The 21,671-nt window shown below is 34.0% G+C and overlaps 1 protein-coding gene across 2 annotated transcripts; it reads right to left on the bottom strand.

The window, feature by feature from the left end:
• Window positions 1-16,325: 16,325 nt before the first annotated feature.
• On the bottom strand, window positions 16,326-17,558 carry LOC120118903 (homeobox-leucine zipper protein HAT22-like). Of its 2 annotated transcripts, XM_039138818.1 has the most exons (3): window positions 17,313-17,558; window positions 17,001-17,270; window positions 16,328-16,895 (listed from the first exon to the last, which is right to left on the bottom strand). In XM_039138818.1, exons 1-3 carry the CDS (start codon window positions 17,478-17,480, stop codon window positions 16,515-16,517), a joined length of 819 nt encoding a protein of 272 aa, XP_038994749.1. In that variant the 5' UTR covers window positions 17,481-17,558; the 3' UTR covers window positions 16,328-16,514. The 2 variants fall into 2 exon arrangements, with proteins under 2 accessions (XP_038994748.1, XP_038994749.1); XM_039138817.1 differs by having other exon boundaries at window positions 16,326-16,895; window positions 17,001-17,558.
• Between the last annotated feature and the right edge of the window lie 4,113 nt (window positions 17,559-21,671).

Raw genomic sequence — 21,671 nt, 5'->3', positions numbered from 1 at the left:
TCCAATCCTCGTAAGCTTCACCACTCTTAAATTAGATAGAATGCTTCAAGATTGTAATTGAACCGTCCTCTATTACTAGAGGAGAAATATATCCAAAATGTACAAGAACGATATCATATATCCAAAATATACGAACTATTTATCAATTCTGCATGAAAAATATGGCGAGAAACTATTGGATTATTATACTACTACAATACAAGTGCCACCTTTTCCTACGTGGAACGTACCTATAATTTAAAATAGAGTAAACTATAATATATACCACTGAATTTTAAATGGTGTATCATTTATAACATTAAATTTTTAATTATTTTAATTATAACATTGAATTATATCAAGACAACATCATTTCTTCTGATTGTTTTGGTGTTTAAAAAAATCAAATTACATCGTTTTGTTGAAAAATTTTGAGAAAAATATCATATATCCTAGAAGACTCAAACCCAATCATTGAATAAGAAAATTAAGCATCCAACCACCAAATATACTCAACAAAACGATGCCGTTTTGGATCTTTCTAGGCACCAAAATAGTTGAAGTAAAACGAAATCATTTTAGTACAACATTCACATCGATAAATATCAGTCACATCATCATATTGTTGTGGATTAAACAGTCTAGAGATAATTTAAAGTAAAATTTAAAACTTAATGCTATAATTAAAATATTTAAAAATTCAATGAGATATAAGAAATCATTTTAATACAATATCTACATCGATAAATATCAGTCACATTTAATGTTTATTCTTTAGAATAGTTTAGTTAGAATTAATTAATAAAAATATTATCCCACCAGTTAGAATTATTAAAAGTTATAAAAATGTTTTCTAATAAAGTATAGAAAGATAATTAATACTTAATCTTAATAAAATAATAATAAGCTATGTTGATATTTTTGACCAAGAATCATGCTAGAAATCTCCCTGAATCCAGTTCCTTTTAAACATACTTTTTTCAATGGTATTATATTATTTAATCTTGAAGGCAAAGTTTCGTTCTTATATGTGGGTCAAAAAGTTTGAAAATAAATGGGGTAAATTAATAAAAACCAGTCAATTCAGGCCTCCTAAATAAATTATCAATAAAAATATATCCATATAATGATGGAAAAGTTTTTGTATATATGAAATAATTTTTAAAGTATATTAAGGAAATTCAAATAATCGTTTGTTATTGATTTTTTTAAATTATAAATTAGTCAATAAATTTGTCTAACAATTATAGAGTTATTATATGAATTCTAATGTTTATAATGTTTATATTTAAAATTTATAACTTAATCCTGAAATCATATTATCTGATTGAAACCGTCTATGAAGACTACATGGGATGGCCATCTAAACCATCCTCATTAGGGTTGTTCAAATTAAACGGTAATTGTTAACCATAACTATTAATCGATGTATTTGTTATATTTAATAAGTTAATTAATTGAATAGTTAAGGTTAAATGGTTTTGGCTAATTAAACCGCTAAAAGTGTCGGTTAATGGTTACGGTTACGATTTTTGATAAATGGTTAATCATTGGTTAATGATTAATAAATTATAATTAATTATTTATATTTATTTAGAGAGAATAAAATTTAAAGTAAATTAAAATGGTTTCTCATTATTTTTTTGGTTATAATGTTTATCTTATATTGGAGCATATTAAATCAAACATAGATTAAAGAAACACATTATATTAAACTACAAAATATAAATATGCATGTAAGATTTTAAATTGCAAAAAAATAAATATATCTCATAATATATATTCTATAAAAATAAAATTCATCTATAAATAAATTAGATATCTATAAATATACATGTCTTAATCATCATAAATTTATAAAATTTTGAATTTTTCTTGTTGTATTATGTTTGAGAAAAAAATTGTTGGGATTTTCAGAAGCTCGAATCGACAACCGGAACGGTTTGCAAAGAGGGGTTGGAACGGTTTTTGTGTTTAGGGAGTAAGGAGATTGAAATATAAAGAATTGCACAGCGATTTATAGTGGTTCGACTATTCAACCAAGTCTACATCCACTACCTTAGCTTCTTACTAATGATTTTTCAACAAATTCACTAATTTGTTCTTTTTTTTTTCAAGGACAAAGAGATAACATTTACAACTCCCTAGTTTTTCACGGGTTAAACTAGAACATTTCCCTAGCTTTTACACGGACTTAGCTAGAACATTTCCCTAACTTTTACACGCACTTAGCTAGAACCTTTCCCCTTTACAAAGGATAAGAAAAGTCAACAAGAAAACCTCTCTAAGGTAGGTGTTTACAAGATTGAGCTCACAAGAACAAAATATTTACAAGAGAAAGATGAAATAAAATTGAAAAGCTCTTCTCTTGTGTTTGATTGCTTGGATAGTTGTTCTCTTACTTCTTCAAGTGTCCTCAGCTTGTATTTATAACTTGAAATGAGTTTGAAGTCGTATATAGCCGTTGGGAATGTTTTGGAGCCGTTTGGGGATGATTTTTCTACTCAAATAGGCTGCCCAGGACATGTAGTATCGGTACCCCATCAATGGGTATCGATACCCTTCATAATATTTGAATTTTTATGACCGTTGGGTTGTATGAACAGTAACGATATCGGTACCCCTGTAGCAGGTATCGATACCTCTGTAGCAGGTAACGATACCCCTGTAGCAGGTATCAATACCCCTGTAGAAGGTATCAATACCTCTGTATCATTATGGAATTTTGAGCATTGGATACTGTTCAAATAGTATCGATATTGTTTAAACAGTATCGGTACTGTTCAAACAGTATCGGTACTGTTCAAACAGTATCGGTACTGTTCAAACAGTATCGTTACTATTTATACAGTAAATTACTATTCATAAAAACATTTTTGTGCTCAATTCCAAATTAAATAGACTTTGAATTATTTTTGAAATCTTTTTAAAAATTTGAATAAATTCAATTCAAGTCCAAAAATATTTTTCCTTTAAATTTTTTATATCGATATAAAATTCAACAAAAATTATAATAGGTTAACTATATATTAATCTGTAATTGAATCGTTAATAACGATTAATCGTCAGTGGTTAATCGTTTCTTAATGGTTAAGTTACAATTAACAAAATTTAATAACCGTTATAACGGTTAACCGATTATTTAAACTAAACGATACAATTAACCGAGCATGAACACCTATGATCTTCATACATGGAACAAGATTTATTTATGCGGTCTAATATTTATTATAGTTAATTATGGACGATTAATATTAAAGTACAATGATTTATCTTGTAGTAAAAATTTTAAAAAATATATTATTAAAATAAAACTATTTAAACTCGTCAAAAGGTTATATTTTTCAATAAAATACTAATATACGGTCACTATCTATATTTCCATCAATGACTGTATTTTTGGATTGATCTCCTGTTGTTTATTCGCAATTGGCTTGGTTCATGTTTTCAATTCATAGTGCAATAAGATTTGGGTTAGGTTTGAATGACTGGAGTTTCTGCGGTTTCCTTCTTTTACAAGTTATGTCTGATCTAAATTAGTCAGTTAATAGATTTGATATCAGTGATTAGCTCAATTTTTTTCCACTTTACTCATTAACCTTTTGATTTAGTCCTATTTTGGTCACTCAAGTGTTAGGTCATAAATGGAATAGTATCATGGCAACAAGCTATTGATGTGGATTGCTTTTTATTTACATGGAATTTATGTGTTATCCACATAATTTTCCCTTTTTTTATTTTACCTGCTTCCTCCAAAGATGAAAGTTTTATAGTTTCATTCTTATGTCAGGTTGACATTACAATTATAATTTTTGGGCGTCTTCATCGACCACTAAAAAATATTGATAAACTTACCTCATTGTTTCTTACCACTCTATCAGTTTAGATTTTACCTAAATTATTTTAAAACTCATAACATTCAACCATGAAACCAAAAACTCATGAAACCTTAAATCATATGATATCTACCATACAATTAGTGTGGAATCGAGATATACAAATCGCTTCTTTACTTCCCCACCGTTAGGATTTGGAAGAAGATGCTTCATCACAGAGAAATAAAAGGGAATTCAAAACTCTTGAGTTTTTCCACAACAAGTCGATAAAATTTTGGGCCAATTTCATATTTTTAAAAGAAAAATGTCCAATCATAATGTTGTTAAGTATTTAATGGTGGAGTGATCAAAATAGGAGCAAATAAAAAATTTAATGAGTAAATTAAATATTTAAAACTTTATGATATAAATAAGAGTAAAAGAAAAATCGAATAATGAAATTTGTAATTTATCTAAATTTAAATTTTAACTCAAATTCTAATTGTATCTTGAAATATTAGTACTATATGGATTAGATCATTATGTTACTCTAACTATTAGTTCAAACATTAATGGATAGCTAATAAAGATTAAAGCTTGGCAGAAAATTAAACAAATAAATAAATATCTGCCGACAAAATTTAAATACAAGCATCCAAAAAAATAGTTAGATAGAGGGGAATTTGAATGGCAAATTCCATTCATGTCTTGAAGAAAGGCAGCATGGACCTTTATCCCTCGATTTCCTTTTGACTTTGTCGTGTACCATTAATTGGAATTTGACCAAGTTATTTTAGCCTTCAATTATGTTTGCTGCACCCACTAGTCTCCTACGGAAAGAGCCCACCAATCCCCACTTTTTAGTCACGGATGAGTCAGCCTCACCTCTTGTTTAACCAATCATAACCATCTCTCTTCACATATCTATAAATATTTTTTAGAATAAACACACAGATATTAATAACATAAAATCTTTAAATACGATGTGTACAAATAAAATTTCATGATGGGTACCGTGCGTAAAATAAGTAACTAATAAAAGAAAATTCATATTTCCGAGTGGGCACAAAAAATTTCAAGGTGGACACTAACAATTAAATAAAAGAAAATTCAGATTTCAATATGGACACTAACAGTTAAATAAAAAAAATCAGATTTTAAGGTGAACACATGACCACTCTCACCCAGCTGTACCTAATCCTAACCAAATCCGTTTAGGTTAAAGTTTTTAAATTTCATACCTAATTTCTTTAGTTCAATTAATCATCTTTTACAAAAGCTAGAGAATTAATCCTTTGGCACCCAATTCTTTTACAAGAACATATGTCAAACGAACCATATACTATAAATAATTTGATATCGACAAGGATTTTACTTTTCTTCTTTATTTGTATTTGAAAATGAGAAGATGATCTATCATGGTGAAGAAGAGCAAAGAGTCGCACTCAAGGTATCCATAACCGGAGGGCGTCATTGCAGCATATTTAATATGCAAAACAACACGTAAATGCTTTGTTGTTTTGTTTTAACCGGTTCTTCTTCTTGTACTAAAAACACACACAGATTGTTTTTACGACAAGAATAAATTCAAAACAAATAAAGCAATCAATCCAACAAAAAAAATATGCTTCATGGACAAACAAATCAACCAACTCACGACACGTGTTTTGCTATTCATTTCTTCTGCAAACTTTAAATGAATGATAGTATTATATGCTTGAAGTTCAAAGGAGGGTTGAAGGGTTCATGTCTGTCATATAACGATGAAGAAAAGATTGAGAGGGGCAGGGAAAATAACCCTAATTTTCCAGGAAAGTGTGGTGTGATAATTGATAGTAGTAGTATTTAATCAGGAAAATTTTCTAATCAGACATGTTATTGTCGAAAGAAATTATGATAGCGTGCATGTAATAACATGCATTTAACTTGTGAAGGAGGGACACCCGTGACTGAAAGACAAGTACTACTAGAAACCCTCCACTTGATGAAGTGATGAAACCTGAGATCGAGAGATGATTGGATTTCTTTTATTAGTAAAAGTGGGATACGTAGCTTTTTGGGACGAGATTTTGGAATTTGAGGGTGTTTCAAGGGAGAATTTATTTGATGAACCTGGCTCATCACGTTATCTATGGTTTCGATGAATGAGATTAATAAATTTTAAAATAATCACTAAATAATTACCCACTTCTTATTTATATGTAGGAAAGAGGTAAAAATTCACCTTGAAAAAAGTGAAATGGATAAATATTATTGGTTAGGACCATAAATTACGTGTGAATCGAGTACATTTAATACTTTTTCGTTTCAAGGGCACATGAATATGGATGGTGATAAAAGGGGTTGAGGTTGAGCCTTTGCCCATTGGGACAGGATGGATGATGCATGGCCATCAGTTCCCTTAAACACCGAGCATCTCACCAGACCATGATTTTCCTTTTCCTTTTCTCTATTTACTTTTGGGATTTTCAAGTTCTTTTTCTACACGCTTCTCATCACTTTTTCCCTTTTTTTCAAAAAAAATATATTTTTTTTTCTTGATCAGCATTTTGCGATTTTCTAATTTTTCGATGTATAAAAGTTTTGTCAATTTTTTGTTTTAGTCCCTCTATTACAAAGGTGAATTATCAAATTATATTCATTTAAAGGGACTAAATCTCACATTTGAGAATAATAAAGGGATCAAACCAAGATTATACCTATCAATTTTAATGTACTTATATGATTTGTATCATAATAAAAATGACGGATTAACCTTTGTACCATTATTTCATTCGAATATCTTTTAGAGAAAATCGCCTCAGTGACCAAAAATGCCTTATAATATACGATTTTAACCAACTTTTTTTGGATTTGCCAAAATGACCAACAAAAATCGCAACGCGAAATAAAAATCGCAACGCGATCCCCAGAATCGCAAATCAGTTTCCAAAATCGCAACGCGATTCTTGACAATCGCAATGCGATAGTACAAATTCGCATTGCGATTTTCAAGAATCGCAACGCGAATATGAAAATCGCAACGCGAACACATAAATCGCAACGCGTATCCGTAAATCGCAACGTGTATCCGTAAATCGCAACGCGTATCCGTAAATCGCAATGCGTATCCGTATATCGCAACGCGTATCCGTAAATCGCAACGATAATCAGTAAATCGCAACGCGTATCCGTAAATCGCAACGCGATTTTTAAAGCGCCATTATAATCGCTACGCGTATTTTATTTTCAAATTACAAAAACGAATATTAAGACAAAATCCCGTAATCGCAACTCATAACCTAAAACCTAAAATCACAACTCAGTCCCATCTCCATCTCTCACTCTCTACGGCGAAATCCGTCCCCATCTCCAAAGATTTCCGTCCCCATCTCCGGCGAAATCCCTCACAACCATTCACGGTCAGAAATCCCTCACAATATTCAGAAATGGAAAATCAACCTCCGAGGGTTAGTTTTTTTAATTATTTTTATTTTGAAATTTTTGCATTATTGTAGGTTTTTTATATTGAAACTGATGATATGTTTACTGGTCATTTCAATAATAGATTAACCATTTCACTTAGATTTCATTTCGCGTTACGATTCTCTCGTTGCGATTTTCATTTCTCTCGTTGCGACAGTCATTCTCTCGTTGCGATTTTCATTTCAACCAAAAGACAAAACAGTGTTGCAAATTTTAGTTTCAAGAATAAACTACTACTTTTTATGTTTATTGTTTTTGGTATATCTTCACAGTGTAGTTTTTGGTATATCTAACTTGGTATGTTTATTATTTTTGTAGAAATTTTTTTTCGGCTTCATTGACATTAAGGAATAAAGTTAGCCTAGCCACTACAATTGCTTCGAAGCTTTCACCTGCACAAAGACAATTGTTTGAGGAAACCTGCTTCGGGCCATGGCTAAGAGTACAGCATCCGGGTGGAGATGCTAATTTGACCCATTTGTGGCTTCAGACCATGACATCAAATCTACCCGACAGTATACAACGTGGTGAGGAAGAGATATGGTTTCATTTTCCACCAGCGTATACTTGTTTTGGGCGGAAGGAGTTCTGCTTAATCACTGGTCTACGATTCGGACACGATGATGTAGGCCGGTACACTCGTCATATCGCCCGCCCATCATGGTTATCCCGGGTGTTTCCGGATGAGTCAATGGAGAAGCCGGACCTACACGTCGACGACCTGAAGAAATTGTTTAATAAGAAAGCTGGTTTCACTCGGATGGATGACGTCGATGTTGTCCGAGTATGCCTTCTACTACTTGTGTATGCCGGCTTTTTAGGCAGAGAGGCCAGACAACCTATTCCTCAGGAGCTAATAATATTGGTAGAGGACCTGAATGCATGGAATCTGTTTCCGTGGGGTTCGTATATATGGAAAGCTACCTGGACTAAGTTGTCTACTGCCTTTGATGACCGCAAAAGTTTGCGTGGCGATGGGTCGAAATACACTTTGTCAGGCTTTGTTTGGGCCTTTAAGGTAAGAATTTCTATATAATGTTTCTAAAATTATAATTAATTATTTAACAATTACTAATTTTGTTATTATATTGTTTGTAGATTTGGATATTCGAGGCTTTCCCCAGCATGCGTACATATGCAATAAAAACGTCAAATGATATTCCCAGGGCTATTTCCTTGAAGAGGAAAAATCTGTTGGATTGGGAAGACTTAATACCATATGCGACAATAAATAATGTAAGTTAACACAAATACTTTCATATATATATAAACAAGTTATTAATAGTAGACGTTTAACTTTGTTTGAGTTTTTATATTGTTAGGAGGCCAACATTCCATTACAAAGACTGACACCCACGGAGGAAGAGCTTGCCACTGATTGGTGGCAAGCTAGTCAGAGTTTTTTTGATGGCACGGATGATGAGCATCATCCACTTCCTCCAATTCGAGAGCCATCACCTCACCCAGAGCCATCACCCGATCGACCCGACTATACACCTCTAGAACGAGAGCCATCACCTATCCCGTCACATCATCGAGCCTCTTCTCCACCATCACCTCATGATAGGCGACCGGTAAAGAGGCCACGACATTTATCTCCTTGTTCTCCACCTCCACGGGATGAGTTACGTGATGAGGTCAATGCCTTGCGTGAGGAGATCGGTACTCTACGCGATAACGATGGTGCATGGCGTGTGGAGGTGTCAACTTTACGTGGTGAGGTTGTCGCTCTACGTGAGATGATAGTATCGTTGCAGAATGAGGTTCATACTCTACGCAACGAGGTAAGTTTAAGATTTTCCATATTTAACTTAATGATAAATTTACTCGTAATTTCACTTAGATTAGCCATTTCACTTAGATTGCTTAGTAAATTTATTCGGTTGCTGCCAATTCTGCTAAACTGTGTATTATTTAACACTGTGAAATAGTATTTGTCTTTGTTTTGTCTTTTGGTTGAAAGTAAATTTGTTCGGTTGCTGCCAATTCTGCTAAACTGTGTATTCTTTAACACTGTGAAATAGTATTTGTCTTTGTTTTGTCTTTTGGTTGAAAGTAAATTTGTTCGGTTGCTGCCAATTCTGCTAAACTAATACCCTGAAGTCAGTATTTGTCTTTGTTTTGTCTATTGGTTGAAGTAATGCAATCCATTCAAGTTTCAATTTGCAGAAGAAGAAATAGTTTACTTTCGCAACACGAAACTTAAAATCGCAACGAGAGAATCGCAACGCGAAATGAAAATCGCAACGACAGAATCGCAACGCGAAACCAAAATCGCAACGACAAAATCGCAACGCGAAACCAAAATCGCATTGCGATTTTCATTTCGCGTTGCGATTTTCATTTCGCATTGCGATTCTGTCGTTGCGATTTTCATTTCGCGTTGCGATTTTGGTTTCTCGTTGCGATTCTCATTTCGCGTTGCGATTTTAAGTTTCGTGTTGCAAAAGTAAACTATTTCTTCTTCTGCAAATTGAAACTTGAATGGATTGCATTACTTCAACCAATAGACAAAACAAAGACAAATACTAACTTCAGGGTATTAGTTTGAAACATATTTTTCTTTGTTATCTGATGCATTTTGTGAACTATGATAGAATAATGACTTGGGTGAATACAATGCAAGTTTGAAACATATTTGTCTTTGTTTTCACTGTTTAAATATCATGTCTGTTTATTTACTGATTTTTGTATTTAATTATTTAGCGGCCCGATAGAGTGGATGCTTTACGTCGGGTTATGCTTGCACGACGGAGTTCACGCATCAGACAGCGTGCACGTGCTATTAAGTCTCCGTATACCCCAATAGTGCGAAGACACCGCAAGAAGAAGCCCGACTCGCCTGTCATCCCTCAAGAGTCCACTCCTATCGTTGAAGAGGCCCCCCCTATCATTCCTCGAGAGTCCCCTCCCACCGTTCAAGAGGCCACTGTCATCATTGAAGAGGTCCCTCCCACCATTCAAGAGCCCGATTCACATGGCGTCATATGTAGGCTTCTTGAGAAACCCTCTGACGTGCCGGACATGATGGATTCAAGTTGGCTCTCGTATGAGTTACCGGCCAGTACCATACCGGTATCTGAAGAGGAGAGGGAAGAACTACCGGACACAATTCTGGATAACACCCTTTGGGCTAAGACCGCAGTTGATTTTTATCTACATGAGCTGAGCCAGGGGTGTTTCACTGACATATGCAAGCTCACCGATGATATCTATTTGTTGCTTGATCGGTCTTGGTGGGGCGTATTATTAGGGGTCGAAGACAATGGCTATTTCGATGGGGGGGTAAGTCTTATATTTTTCTTATATTTCAATTTGATTAATTTTTTTTTTAAATTTATGTAAGTCACTAATATATGTCTTTTTTTGTAAAACAGCATATCGATGCGTGGGTGACACGTCTTCTAATAATAAGAAAACTTAAGAAAAATAAAAATATACGATATACAATTATACCGACGTCTTTTAACGCCGTTCACTTGAAGAATGCACGAGATGAATCATTTGATTTGGGCAATGGACAAGCTAAACTTTATCCTGCATGGTGGGAGGTCGATAAGGTTAGTATTTATTTTAGATTGAGTTTAAAGGTTTTATGAAATAAGTGCGCAAATGAATGAATTATTACTTATGATTGCAGGTGTTTATCCCTGTTTTGGAACGTAAACATTGGATTCTCGTCGAGCTTCAGCTCCCATCCCTTAAGACAATAGTGTATGACAACATGATAAATTACATATCATTGGCTGATTTAAGAGATATTATTAAGGGATGGAGCTCTCATTTGGCTAAATTCTTGGATGCGATCAATTATTGGACTCGTTCTGGAAACAAGAAGCCAAAGAAGCTCAATATTACAGTTATTAGAGACGAGACCGCGCCACAACAAACGGGAGGAGCCAGATGAGATTGTGGTCCTCTCGTATGCTTGGCGTTGGAGCGTTTGACGACGGGAAGCACCAAGTATCTACCTCCCACCGATAGAGATAGAGCTGCAGTAGGCTTGTGGTTTCGGCATTATATGGCTAAATCGATATATACGAGACGATGCCTACCTGCATCCGCGTTATAAAAATGTCCATAAACAATTGGTAAGTTTATAGACTTTTGGTTTGAAAATGTTTGGTTAAGTACCTAGAATAGAATAATTTGCTGTTTGTAGGTTTTAGATGTGTATAAAGTGTTGTTTGAGCAAATGTTTGGTTTCTGCAGGTTAATCTCAGAAGTGAACTGCGTGAAAATGATGTATGGCTGCAAAAGTTGATTCAATAGTTTAATTGATTGTTTTTTGATTGTTTAATTGATTTGTAAAAGTTGATTCAATAGTAGATGATTGTAAATAAGAATTATTGCTTATTTTTTGATTGTTTAATTGATTTGTAAAAGATGATTTGTAAAAGTTGATTTGTGTAATTGATGCGAACATAATTCTTATTTGTGCTTGTTTAATTGATTGAAATGTAATGGTTGATTTTGTTGATTTCAATCTGCATTATGTTGAAATGAAAATCGCAATGCGAAATGAAAATCGCAACGAGAGAATCGCAATGCGAAATGAAAATCGCAATGCGGAAATGAAAATCGCAACGAGAGAATCGCAATGCGATTTTCATTTCGCATTGCGATTTTCATTTCCGCATTGCGATTCTCTCGTTGCGATTTTCATTTCGCATTGCGATTTTCATTTCGCATTGCGATTCTCTCGTTGTGATTTTCATTTCGCATTGCGATTTTCATTTCCGCATTGCGATTCTCTCATTGCGATTTTCATTTCGCATTGCGATTTTCATTTCGCATTGCGATTTTCATTTCCGCATTGCGATTTTCTTGTTGGGATTTTCATTTCGCATTGCGATTCTCTCGTTGCGATTGTAATTTCCGTGTTGCGATAGTCAAATGCATGCCTAATAAGTGATAACAACTGAATAACAAGAGTTGGTTTAGTCAAAATGGTTGGCCTGAGTCATTAATTCAACTGAAAATGTTAAAAGTTCACACATAAAATCCACATAATACAACGTTTGCATTTAAAAATCACCTAAGTTAACAGTCCCAAAAGGTGAAGCCAATTGTGATTGGGATTTTAAAGATGATTGCCTTTTGCTTGACACCATATGAGCTTTGGATTTTGATGAGGATCCATATTTTGGTAGAGGAAAAGATGATTTTGATGGCACTGGTGATCCACATGTCAACCTTGTATGACCACTTTCCTTGCACCGACTACATATCGATCTCTTCTTCTCTTCACCCTTAGACGGTATACGATCGTGACTTTTTGGTCGGCCAGGTAGCCTTCTGTCCATGGCTGGTGGCAAAACTGTTTGTAAGTCATCTGGTATGTCCCACTCAGAAGGATGTGGAATAGGGTAGACAATCTCGGCATAAGTCTGTCGATAAACTTCTGTAGTGTAGCAATCCATAGCGTATGCGCTTGAATCATCTTGGTTTAGATGAAGAGCAACTTTTATAACATGGCCACACGGATAACCAGATGTTTGCCATTTCATACAACTACACGTCTTTGCATTTAGATCGACTAGCCCATTTAAGTTATTATCCAGTACTTGAAACAAAGTGTTTGAACATGGTTCAACTCTCCATGACGTTGACTTCACAACACGTTTCGTTATCTTTTTTTCAGTCCATGGTGTAACACGATGTTCCAATGTTCCTGTAAATTTAAATAAACAATACTTAGTAAAATATATAAATATGATAAGTTACGAATTCAAAGAAATAATACCTGCATGGTTTCTTTTCTTGTAGTACCACTGTTGAATAGAGGCTCGAAAAAACTCCATTAACATAGTAATGGGTAATTTCCGGGAATGACGACTTAGAGCGTTGATTGATTCTGCACTATTAGACGTCATGAAACCATATCTTGCTCCAAGTTGATGTACTCTTGACCATCTTTCAAACCCGACATCATCTAGTGTTTGAGCACACTGAGGCAAAACACGTCTTAAACAATTTATATGCTTATTGAAATCCACTTCCCGATAAGCTTTTACAGCCTTCCAGTATGTCCATTTGTGCTTTTTTATACCAGCAGACCTTGATTTTAGATTTCTATACAAATGAACACCACAAAGTCCATGAAAAGCATCTGGGAAACACCTTCTAACAGCGTTGTCAATTGAGTTTGCCCTATCGGATATGATTGTCAGATTGCTAATAGGACCTATGCAATCCCTAAGATGCCCCATAAACCATGTCCATGAATCAGAGGTTTCAGATTTGCCAACCCCGTAAGCTATTGGCAATATCCCATTGTTAGCATCCATGGCTACTGCTAATAAGTTTACTCCAAGGTATCGACCTTTCAAATGTGCTCCGTCAACTATAATAACTGGGCGCATGCAAGTAATAAACGAACGAATCTACAAAATAATATACACAAGAAATATAATCATTTAAATGTGAAATGCATGTAACTAACAAAAATGAGTCAACAAAATTATATTGATTTACTAACCGTAGCACCAATGGCGATAAACAGCAACTCAAAGTGTCCATCTCTATCTGTTTTGATATGAGTTACCGACCCAGGATTTTTCAGCTTTAAATTGTGACAATAAGCCGGCAGTTGGGCAAACGATGCTTCTGGCGACCCCCTCAACAATTCCAAGGCATAACATTTGGCTCTCCAAGCTTGAGAATATGATATACTAATCTTGAATCGAGCATTCATGTCAGTCATAATTTCATGTCCCCGATATACCCTGCCATTCAAAAACATTAACTCAGCCAAAAAACCACCCAACACCTTTTTGTTTGCCTGTCTATGGTGAGGAAAAACTTGGGTTCTTGAACATGTATGTTTATCAATAAAAGTCCTAACTTGAAACATTTCGCAATCTTTTATTCTCTTTGCAATCATACGCCACGTACAGTTTTTGTCAATCATACACCTTGTTTCGAAACGATCTTTGCTTGATTTGTTAACTTTTAGTTGATAGCCATCTTCCACACATTTCGTATACAAAGCTATCTTCAAGTCTTCCTTTGTATCAAAACAATCATCTTTCTTGATACGAATAACTTTTGTGTAACAATCAACTGCTTTCTTTACCAACTCTTCTTCCGGTATCTGAAGTAATTCTGGCATATTCCAGTTATACGCCCGTGGCATTTTCTTTTCTTCGGGGACTTTTTCTTCTTCTTTTTCTTCTTCAGGATTATATGAATTACAGAATGGATGTTCAACATGTTCATTCACAGTCGTAACTTCCTCCTCATTATCATCAACAATACATTCTTCGACAACGGCTGTTTCATCATCAAAATTCGGGTATTGACCAATATCAAAATCATTACACGCAGGGTCTGTTTCTTCTTCTGAAACATCATCAAAATCCGTGTATTAACCAATATCAAAGTCTGGATATTGACCAAGACCAAATTTCGAATACTGACTAGTACTCACAATTTTTTCTGTTGGCTCATCATCGTCTAACTGGTCAATACGAAAACCGGAATTTGGTGCTGAAAGTTGATTGGGATTTGGATTAGAGAAAGGTTGTGGGTTTTGAGAAAAACTTAGTTGATTACTACCCGCTACTGACCCAACAATACTACTTCTAGGTTCAACAACATACAATGTAACATCATCTTGTGAAACACTAATGTAAGCAATGAATCGTTCAACATCTTCATTGTCGGTTAACAAATAAACTTTACCATTTCTCTGATAAGATAGCCTAAATCCACTTAGGGGCTCTAAATTCAATTTATTTGAAACACGTAGCATTAGAGTTTCATAAGTTAACTTGTGTAAAGACAATTTTAGTTGAAGATTCATGGGTAAAGGCATATATTGTAAAACACCATGAACATTATCCCATGACCCTCCAAAACACAAATCTATCCAAACATGATCAACATTAGATGATTTCATGGTTGTAAATTAATTTACTAAACAGACGAGCTGCGAAACTAAAACCTGTTGCCGGATTGGGAAGGATGTCGTTGGATATAGGAACGGATGTCGCCGGAGAGAGTGATAGATGGAGATGGAATGAGTTGCGATTTAGGGATTTAGTTTATGATTTGCTGCTGTTGCGTAGTTATATACCCAAAATTTCAGTGTTGTGATTTACAGATTCTCGTTGCGATTTACGGATTATCGTTGCGATTTACAGATTCTCGTTGCGATTTACTGATTATCGTTGCGATTTACGGATACGCGTTGCGATATATGGATACGCATTGCGATTTACGGATACGCGTTGCGATTTACGGATACACGTTGCGATTTACGGATACGCGTTACGATTTATGTGTTCGCGTTGCGATTTTCATATTCGCGTTGCGATTCTGTAAAATCGCAATGCGAATTTGTACTATCGCATTGCGATTGTCAAGAATCGCGTTGCGATTTTGGAAACTGGTTTGCGATTCTGGGGATCGCGTTGCGATTTTTATTTCGCGTTGCGATTTTGTTGGTCATTTTGGCAAATCCAAAAAAAGTTGGTTAAAATCGTATATTATAAGGCATTTTTGGTCACTGAGGCGATTTTCTCTATCTTTTATTAGTACGGGTGATTACAATGTAATATATATATATGAAATATTTTCAATCACTTGACAATAAACATTCTAACACCCCTATAAATCTTATGCTCGAATCTGAAAAATCTAAAAATAACAATAATTCTTTAACTACTGCAATTGTTTGTTTCGTACAACATTATAATTTATATTACTAATTTATGTCAACAAAGATTATATATATATATATATAATTAAATTCTTATATTATGAACTTTTGATAAGTGTGTAAGAAGAAGCTTCAACGAAAGTGTATATGTACAAAAGAAAGTCCTAAATTTTCTCATGGTCAATGTGAACATCTTTACTTTTCTTCTTTATAAGTGCAATTTGATAAATACACAATTAAAAAAGAAAAATCAAAGCGATGTTGTCATCATCAAATAATTTTTGAAAAATCCATGGCCATATAATTAACTAAATCTAAAGAAAAGGAATTTAAAGGGGAAATTTGATAAATATACCGTTACACACGAAACAAGACAACTAATACTAAATACAAAAAAAATAGTAACCCTTTCACAGGCTCTATATATGTTTTCTAATGATCATTTACAAGCAAAAGATGAGTGGATTCTACAAATTAATTAATTGAATAATGAAACTAGTTTTAATTCACTAGAATCCATCAACCAAAAAATAAAGGGGTTGTTGGCTTGTCGGGATCTAATTTTCTTTCTTTCCTTTGATACTAAGTTTCTAACAAAAAACATGGTCAACATGCTGAAGAAGGGGATTGTTGTTATAGAAATGGTGAGGCTTGGACGATATCGGATATGGGTCTTCGGAATTGCCATTGGCATCGGCGACGCCGGTAGTTGTTTGACAAGACGGGCAGATGGCGAGGGTGGGCGCTTGCATGTGCAATTGAAAGGGTTGAGCCAGTTTCAGCGCCTTGAGCTCTTGAATCTCCTTCTGCAGCCTCCTGTTTTCATCCTTTAGTGTCTCGCAACTCTTTTTCAATAACTCACAGTCCGCCTCATTTTGCTTCAGCTTTGTCCTGGCTCTCCTGTTTTGAAACCATACTTCAACTTGTCTAGGCTTCATGTTTAATTCACATGCTAATGCTTGCTTTTGTTTCTGTTACCATAAAATATAGCAGCAAAAGATTAATCAATCAATTAGAAACACACACACACACACATACATACATAAACATATATATATCAGATAAATTAAGCTTACGGGGTTGAGAGTGCTATGTTGTTTGAAGCTTTCCTCGAGAAGAGCAGATTGTTGTTTGGAGAGCCGAAGTTTCTTTCTAACACCTTCTTCATCTTCGTCACTGAGTCTAGAGGAATTATTCTTCTTCTCTACCTCCATTAATTCCTCGCTGCTAATCTCTCTCGCCCTCTTGACCTTACCGCTTGAAAACGATGAAACAGCACTAAGAGACGAAGCTTGGCGATACAAATCACCGCCGACGGTAGATTTCACATCAACCTTTTGTGTAGCGGCAGCCATAACCAGATAACTCTCACCTCGCCCGCCACCGGAAAGCCCCAATGTGAGCGAAGGTTCATCATCAAAACTCGTTGATTCGAGCTTAGGAAACGATGGGATCTTGTTGGGAATTTGGTCGTGGTCCGGCTTGGATGGCTTCTCCACGGTCGATGAGAGGCTTAAACCGAGAACGAGGCCAGTGTTACATGCTTCAATACCCATCAAAGCTAAGATTTTTTGTTCCGGTATGATAGAGGGGGAAATAAAGGAGGGTGGGGACTATGATTACTAGTAATCAAAGGTATGAATGTAGCCTATCCTTCTCCGTGTTCTCTCTCTATTTATATTTACAAAGGTTTGACTATTCGAAAGCTTATCATTCTGAAACTATTAAATTCGTAAAAGATAGTATTATTCTTTCAAAAAAATTCTCTAATTTAAACAGTTGTATCTACATTATCAATGACTAAATTCTTTTTAAAAAAATATACTACATTATAATTACTTTAGGCTATAAAAAATACCTATAATTATGATCAGGGCCAGTTCTGACTTTTTCTTGGCCCGGAGCAAAATTAAAAAAATTGGACCTTAATTTAAAAGAATATTAAAAAATATGCAATATAAAATTTTAATTAATTTTTTATTAAATTAAATAAATATTAATTCATTACAATATCAAAAATGTCAAAAACATATTTAAGCATATAAATACTTATAAAAAACATTGCCTTCGAGCATTTCTTGATGCAAAATCATTGATGATAGTGTCAACATCAATGTTTTCCAACATATTTTTCTCAGCTAGCCCATTCAATATTTCTTATGACATTGTTAAACTCAAGTAATTCTTCAATAATTTCAGCTTTGAAAATCTTCTTTCCACGGTTGCTACCGTTACCAGCATTGTTAATAAGATTTGATAAGCAATTGAAACATTAGGATAACAATCTCTAGCTTTAACAAACTCAAGAACTTCAAGCGCTGACATAAATACATTTGACAAAGTCAATTGCAACACTTTATTTTCAGAAAAAAATCATCTTCTTCAATAACCAACAAATTATTATGAGAAAAAATAATCTTAAAATTATTACAACATTCTTTTAATAAGTCAATAAGAAATAAGTTTATGGGCCCTGCTTTTAATTTAGTTTATTAATATTTATGGGCCCTTCTTTTAATTTAGTATATTAATATGGTTTTTAAGGTTATGATGAGAACAATAAGACAATAAGAAATAAGTTTATGAACCCTCTTATATTAATATAAGAAAATGATATATTAATATTTATGAGCCTTATTTTTAATTTAGACTATTAAAATATAATAAATTAATATAAATTAAAATTATGGGCTTTGGGCGGGTGCCCCTGCTCAGAGCCGGCCCTGATTATGATCTTTTTGGTTAATATTAAAAGGGTAAATTACACGCTTACTCACTGAATTTTACTCTCTCTCCAATTCCACTCACCATACTTTCAATTTTTTTTAATTTGCTCACTGAATTTTAGATATTTGATTTTTTTGTCATTCTGTCGTTAACTTTCTAACGAAGTTATGACTTGACTTAATTAACCATTTTTAATCATTAAAATAAATGGAAAAAGAAATGGAAAAACAAAACAAAAAAAAAACCTAAAACAAAATATGTTTACCGATTGTGAAGATTTGTAAAGCTCGTATGGACATGAAATCCATGGTAATTTGTTTCATTCTTTTTTTGAGTTGTTGGTTTAGGGTTTGTTAAAGGGTAATTGTTTGGTAGTTTCCTTTTGGGGGTTTTGGACATGGATGATAAGGGTGGTTCATAGTTTTATTTTTGGTGATGGTGGATAGTGGGGGTGTTTTGTGTTGTAGAAGATTTCTACAGCTCCATCACCGATTGTGAAAATTTCTACATCTCCAAACAATTGTTCCACCACCCAAACAATTACTTCACCACCACCGATTGTGAGATTTCTACCGCTCTTATGGACATGAAAATTGAAACCCATGGTAATTTTTTTCATTCTTTTTTTGGGTCGTTGATTTAGGGTTTGTTAAAGGGTAATTGTTTGATTAGTTTCTTTTGAGGGTTTTGGACATGGATGATAAGGGTGCAGGGTGCTTCATAGTTTGATTTTTAGTGATAGTGGATAGTGGGATGTTTCGTGTTGTTGATTGATGATTTTGAAAATGGTGGTGAATGATTCGGATGAGTGAGTGGAGTGGAGTGGAGTGGAGTTAAGGTTACTGTGAATGAATGATAGAAAAATGGAGAACGAGCACAAGTATCGAGTTTCTAATGAGGAAGAAAAGGAGAAAAGGAGAATGGAGATGAATGATAGGTGAGGAAGAAGACGGAGGTAATAAAAAAATAAATAAAATAATAATAATAAATGTCATATCATCACAGAGTTATAGAAAAAACAGTTGATAAAAAAAATTCAATGTCTAAAATTTATTGAATAAATTGAAAAAATTATAAATACGATTAATGAAATAAGAGAAAAAATAAAATTCACGAAGTTAGTATGCAATTTACCCACATTAAAATAACAAAAGCAAAGCAGAATTGGGTCAGCACAAGAGAATGATTCTTCAGCACTTTGACACATGTTAATTACCAAAATGCCTAGAGTTTAACTGTAGTGAAACCATCAAAGTTAATGTGCATGGATTTGCGAAGTCAAGTGCATCATTGGATGTACCTTGATAAATTAATACGATGCTTCCGATATTATATTATCTCTAGCTGAATCCAATCACGAAATGACATTCAACTGAATACTAAACCATCAAAAAAGAACAATTATATACAAGTAAAAACATAAATAAATGACGTGGCAATTTGTTCTTATTCAGGGATTTGTTTTATCAGAAAAAGGTACGGTGCCATTGTTTCCACGACATATGATGGGCTTGTTTTATCTATGCTTTTTCTTTTTATCTCAAATCTGAAAGTGGGACTAATAATAGTGGTATGGTATTTTTTATTAAGTAATTATAAAATAGTATGGTTTAAAATGATTTTAATTATTTGCCCATCTAGCTCAGTTGGTAGAGCATAAGGTTATTAACTTTGTGGTCGTGGGATCGAGTCTCACTTAGGGCAATTCATAACGGAGGTCTTTTACGGAAGTTGTTCTCAACCTGACGTTGGGGGCTAACCTACTACCCTACCTCTCCCTTACTCCATTATATATGGGAATAGGGTCAACTAATTTTTTTATAATTAACGTTAAATTATTTTACTATAATTGTTAATGTTTGAACTCGTGACTTTTAATAACAATATTAATTTCTATAATCACGGAGTAAGTTGATTCATGCAATATTTATATGATTTAAATATTAATCAATTGGAATAAGGATGAGTCCGTTTGATTAATCCTTTTTTTTTTTGGTGATTAGGAATCTGTTGAATTTGGTTGGTGCGTGTGCACGGCCGGTAACTACAATTATATATATATATATATTTGAATAAAAATGTGGAATTTGCCAAATCACAATAGCCAATGGAACGTTTAATCTTCGGCTCCAAGCGACTGAGTGGAGAATAAGTCAACTTTAAACATCATTCATTTTGCTTTACTATTTCTCATTCATTTTCCATAAATTAGGGATGTTCTTTTATTAATAATATTATATCCACACTTAAATCATCAAAGAATATGTTCTGTTAGAATATTGTATGGATTCAATCACCTGAATAAAAAACGTCATTGTTATTTCTAGAGGTCACGAGTTAGAGTACCAGCAGTTGTAGCAAGGTGATTGAGCGTTTATTGTCAAATGGTTAAAATATTTTGGACAAATACTACTTTATAATCATCTTAGCTTAATAAAAAATGATTTAATATCAAAATAAGTGCCCAAACTATATTGTTTTTCCTAAATAGATGTCTAAACTATTTTTTGACTCATCCATGTGTCTGACGTTACAAACATTACCCCCATTTAGGTACCTAGGTCGTCAACGACTTTAATTTCCCCCGTTAAGTGACACGTGTCATAATATGGTGATTTTGAATTTTTAAAAAAAATATTGTGATATTTATAAAAAAATATTAACTTTTCTCATATTATAAAACAACCTCAAAATCTCAATTCTTAACCTTAATCTGCTGCCCTTTCTGGACACCACCACCACCACCACCAACATAGTCTCTACCATCCTCCTACTCATACGTCGTCGTAGTTTCAGTCGATTGGGCGTAAGAATTATGTGGGATCATGATTTTCATCCTAGGATTCGTGGGGTATAAAATGTTGATTCGTTGTCTATCGGTCACGATTTCATGGGGGTTTTGGTCGCCGGGGGAATGGGAGGTCAGGTGGAGCTTCGTCGACGACAAAAGGCGATGGCTGGTATGGGTTGAGGGGTTGAAATGAATGTCTTCAAAGTTTTGGGTTTATTTCAAATTTTGT

This window comes from Hibiscus syriacus, unplaced genomic scaffold, assembly GCF_006381635.1.
Source record: "Hibiscus syriacus cultivar Baekdansim isolate YM2019G1 unplaced genomic scaffold, ASM638163v2 tig00110330_pilon, whole genome shotgun sequence".
NCBI classification, from domain to species: Eukaryota; Viridiplantae; Streptophyta; class Magnoliopsida; order Malvales; family Malvaceae; genus Hibiscus; species Hibiscus syriacus.
Note: the sequence above shows the minus strand (reverse complement) of the source record. Positions and strands in the feature narration are given on the sequence as shown.

Coding starts and splice junctions, on each gene's coding strand:
- LOC120118903 (XM_039138817.1), bottom strand. CDS start 17,480: ATGGGTATTGAAGCATGTAACACTGGCCTCGTTCTCGGTTTAAGCCTC. Junction 16,896..17,000: donor AACATAGCACTCTCAACCCC/GTAAGCTTAATT, acceptor TTATGGTAACAG/AAACAAAAGCAAGCATTAGC.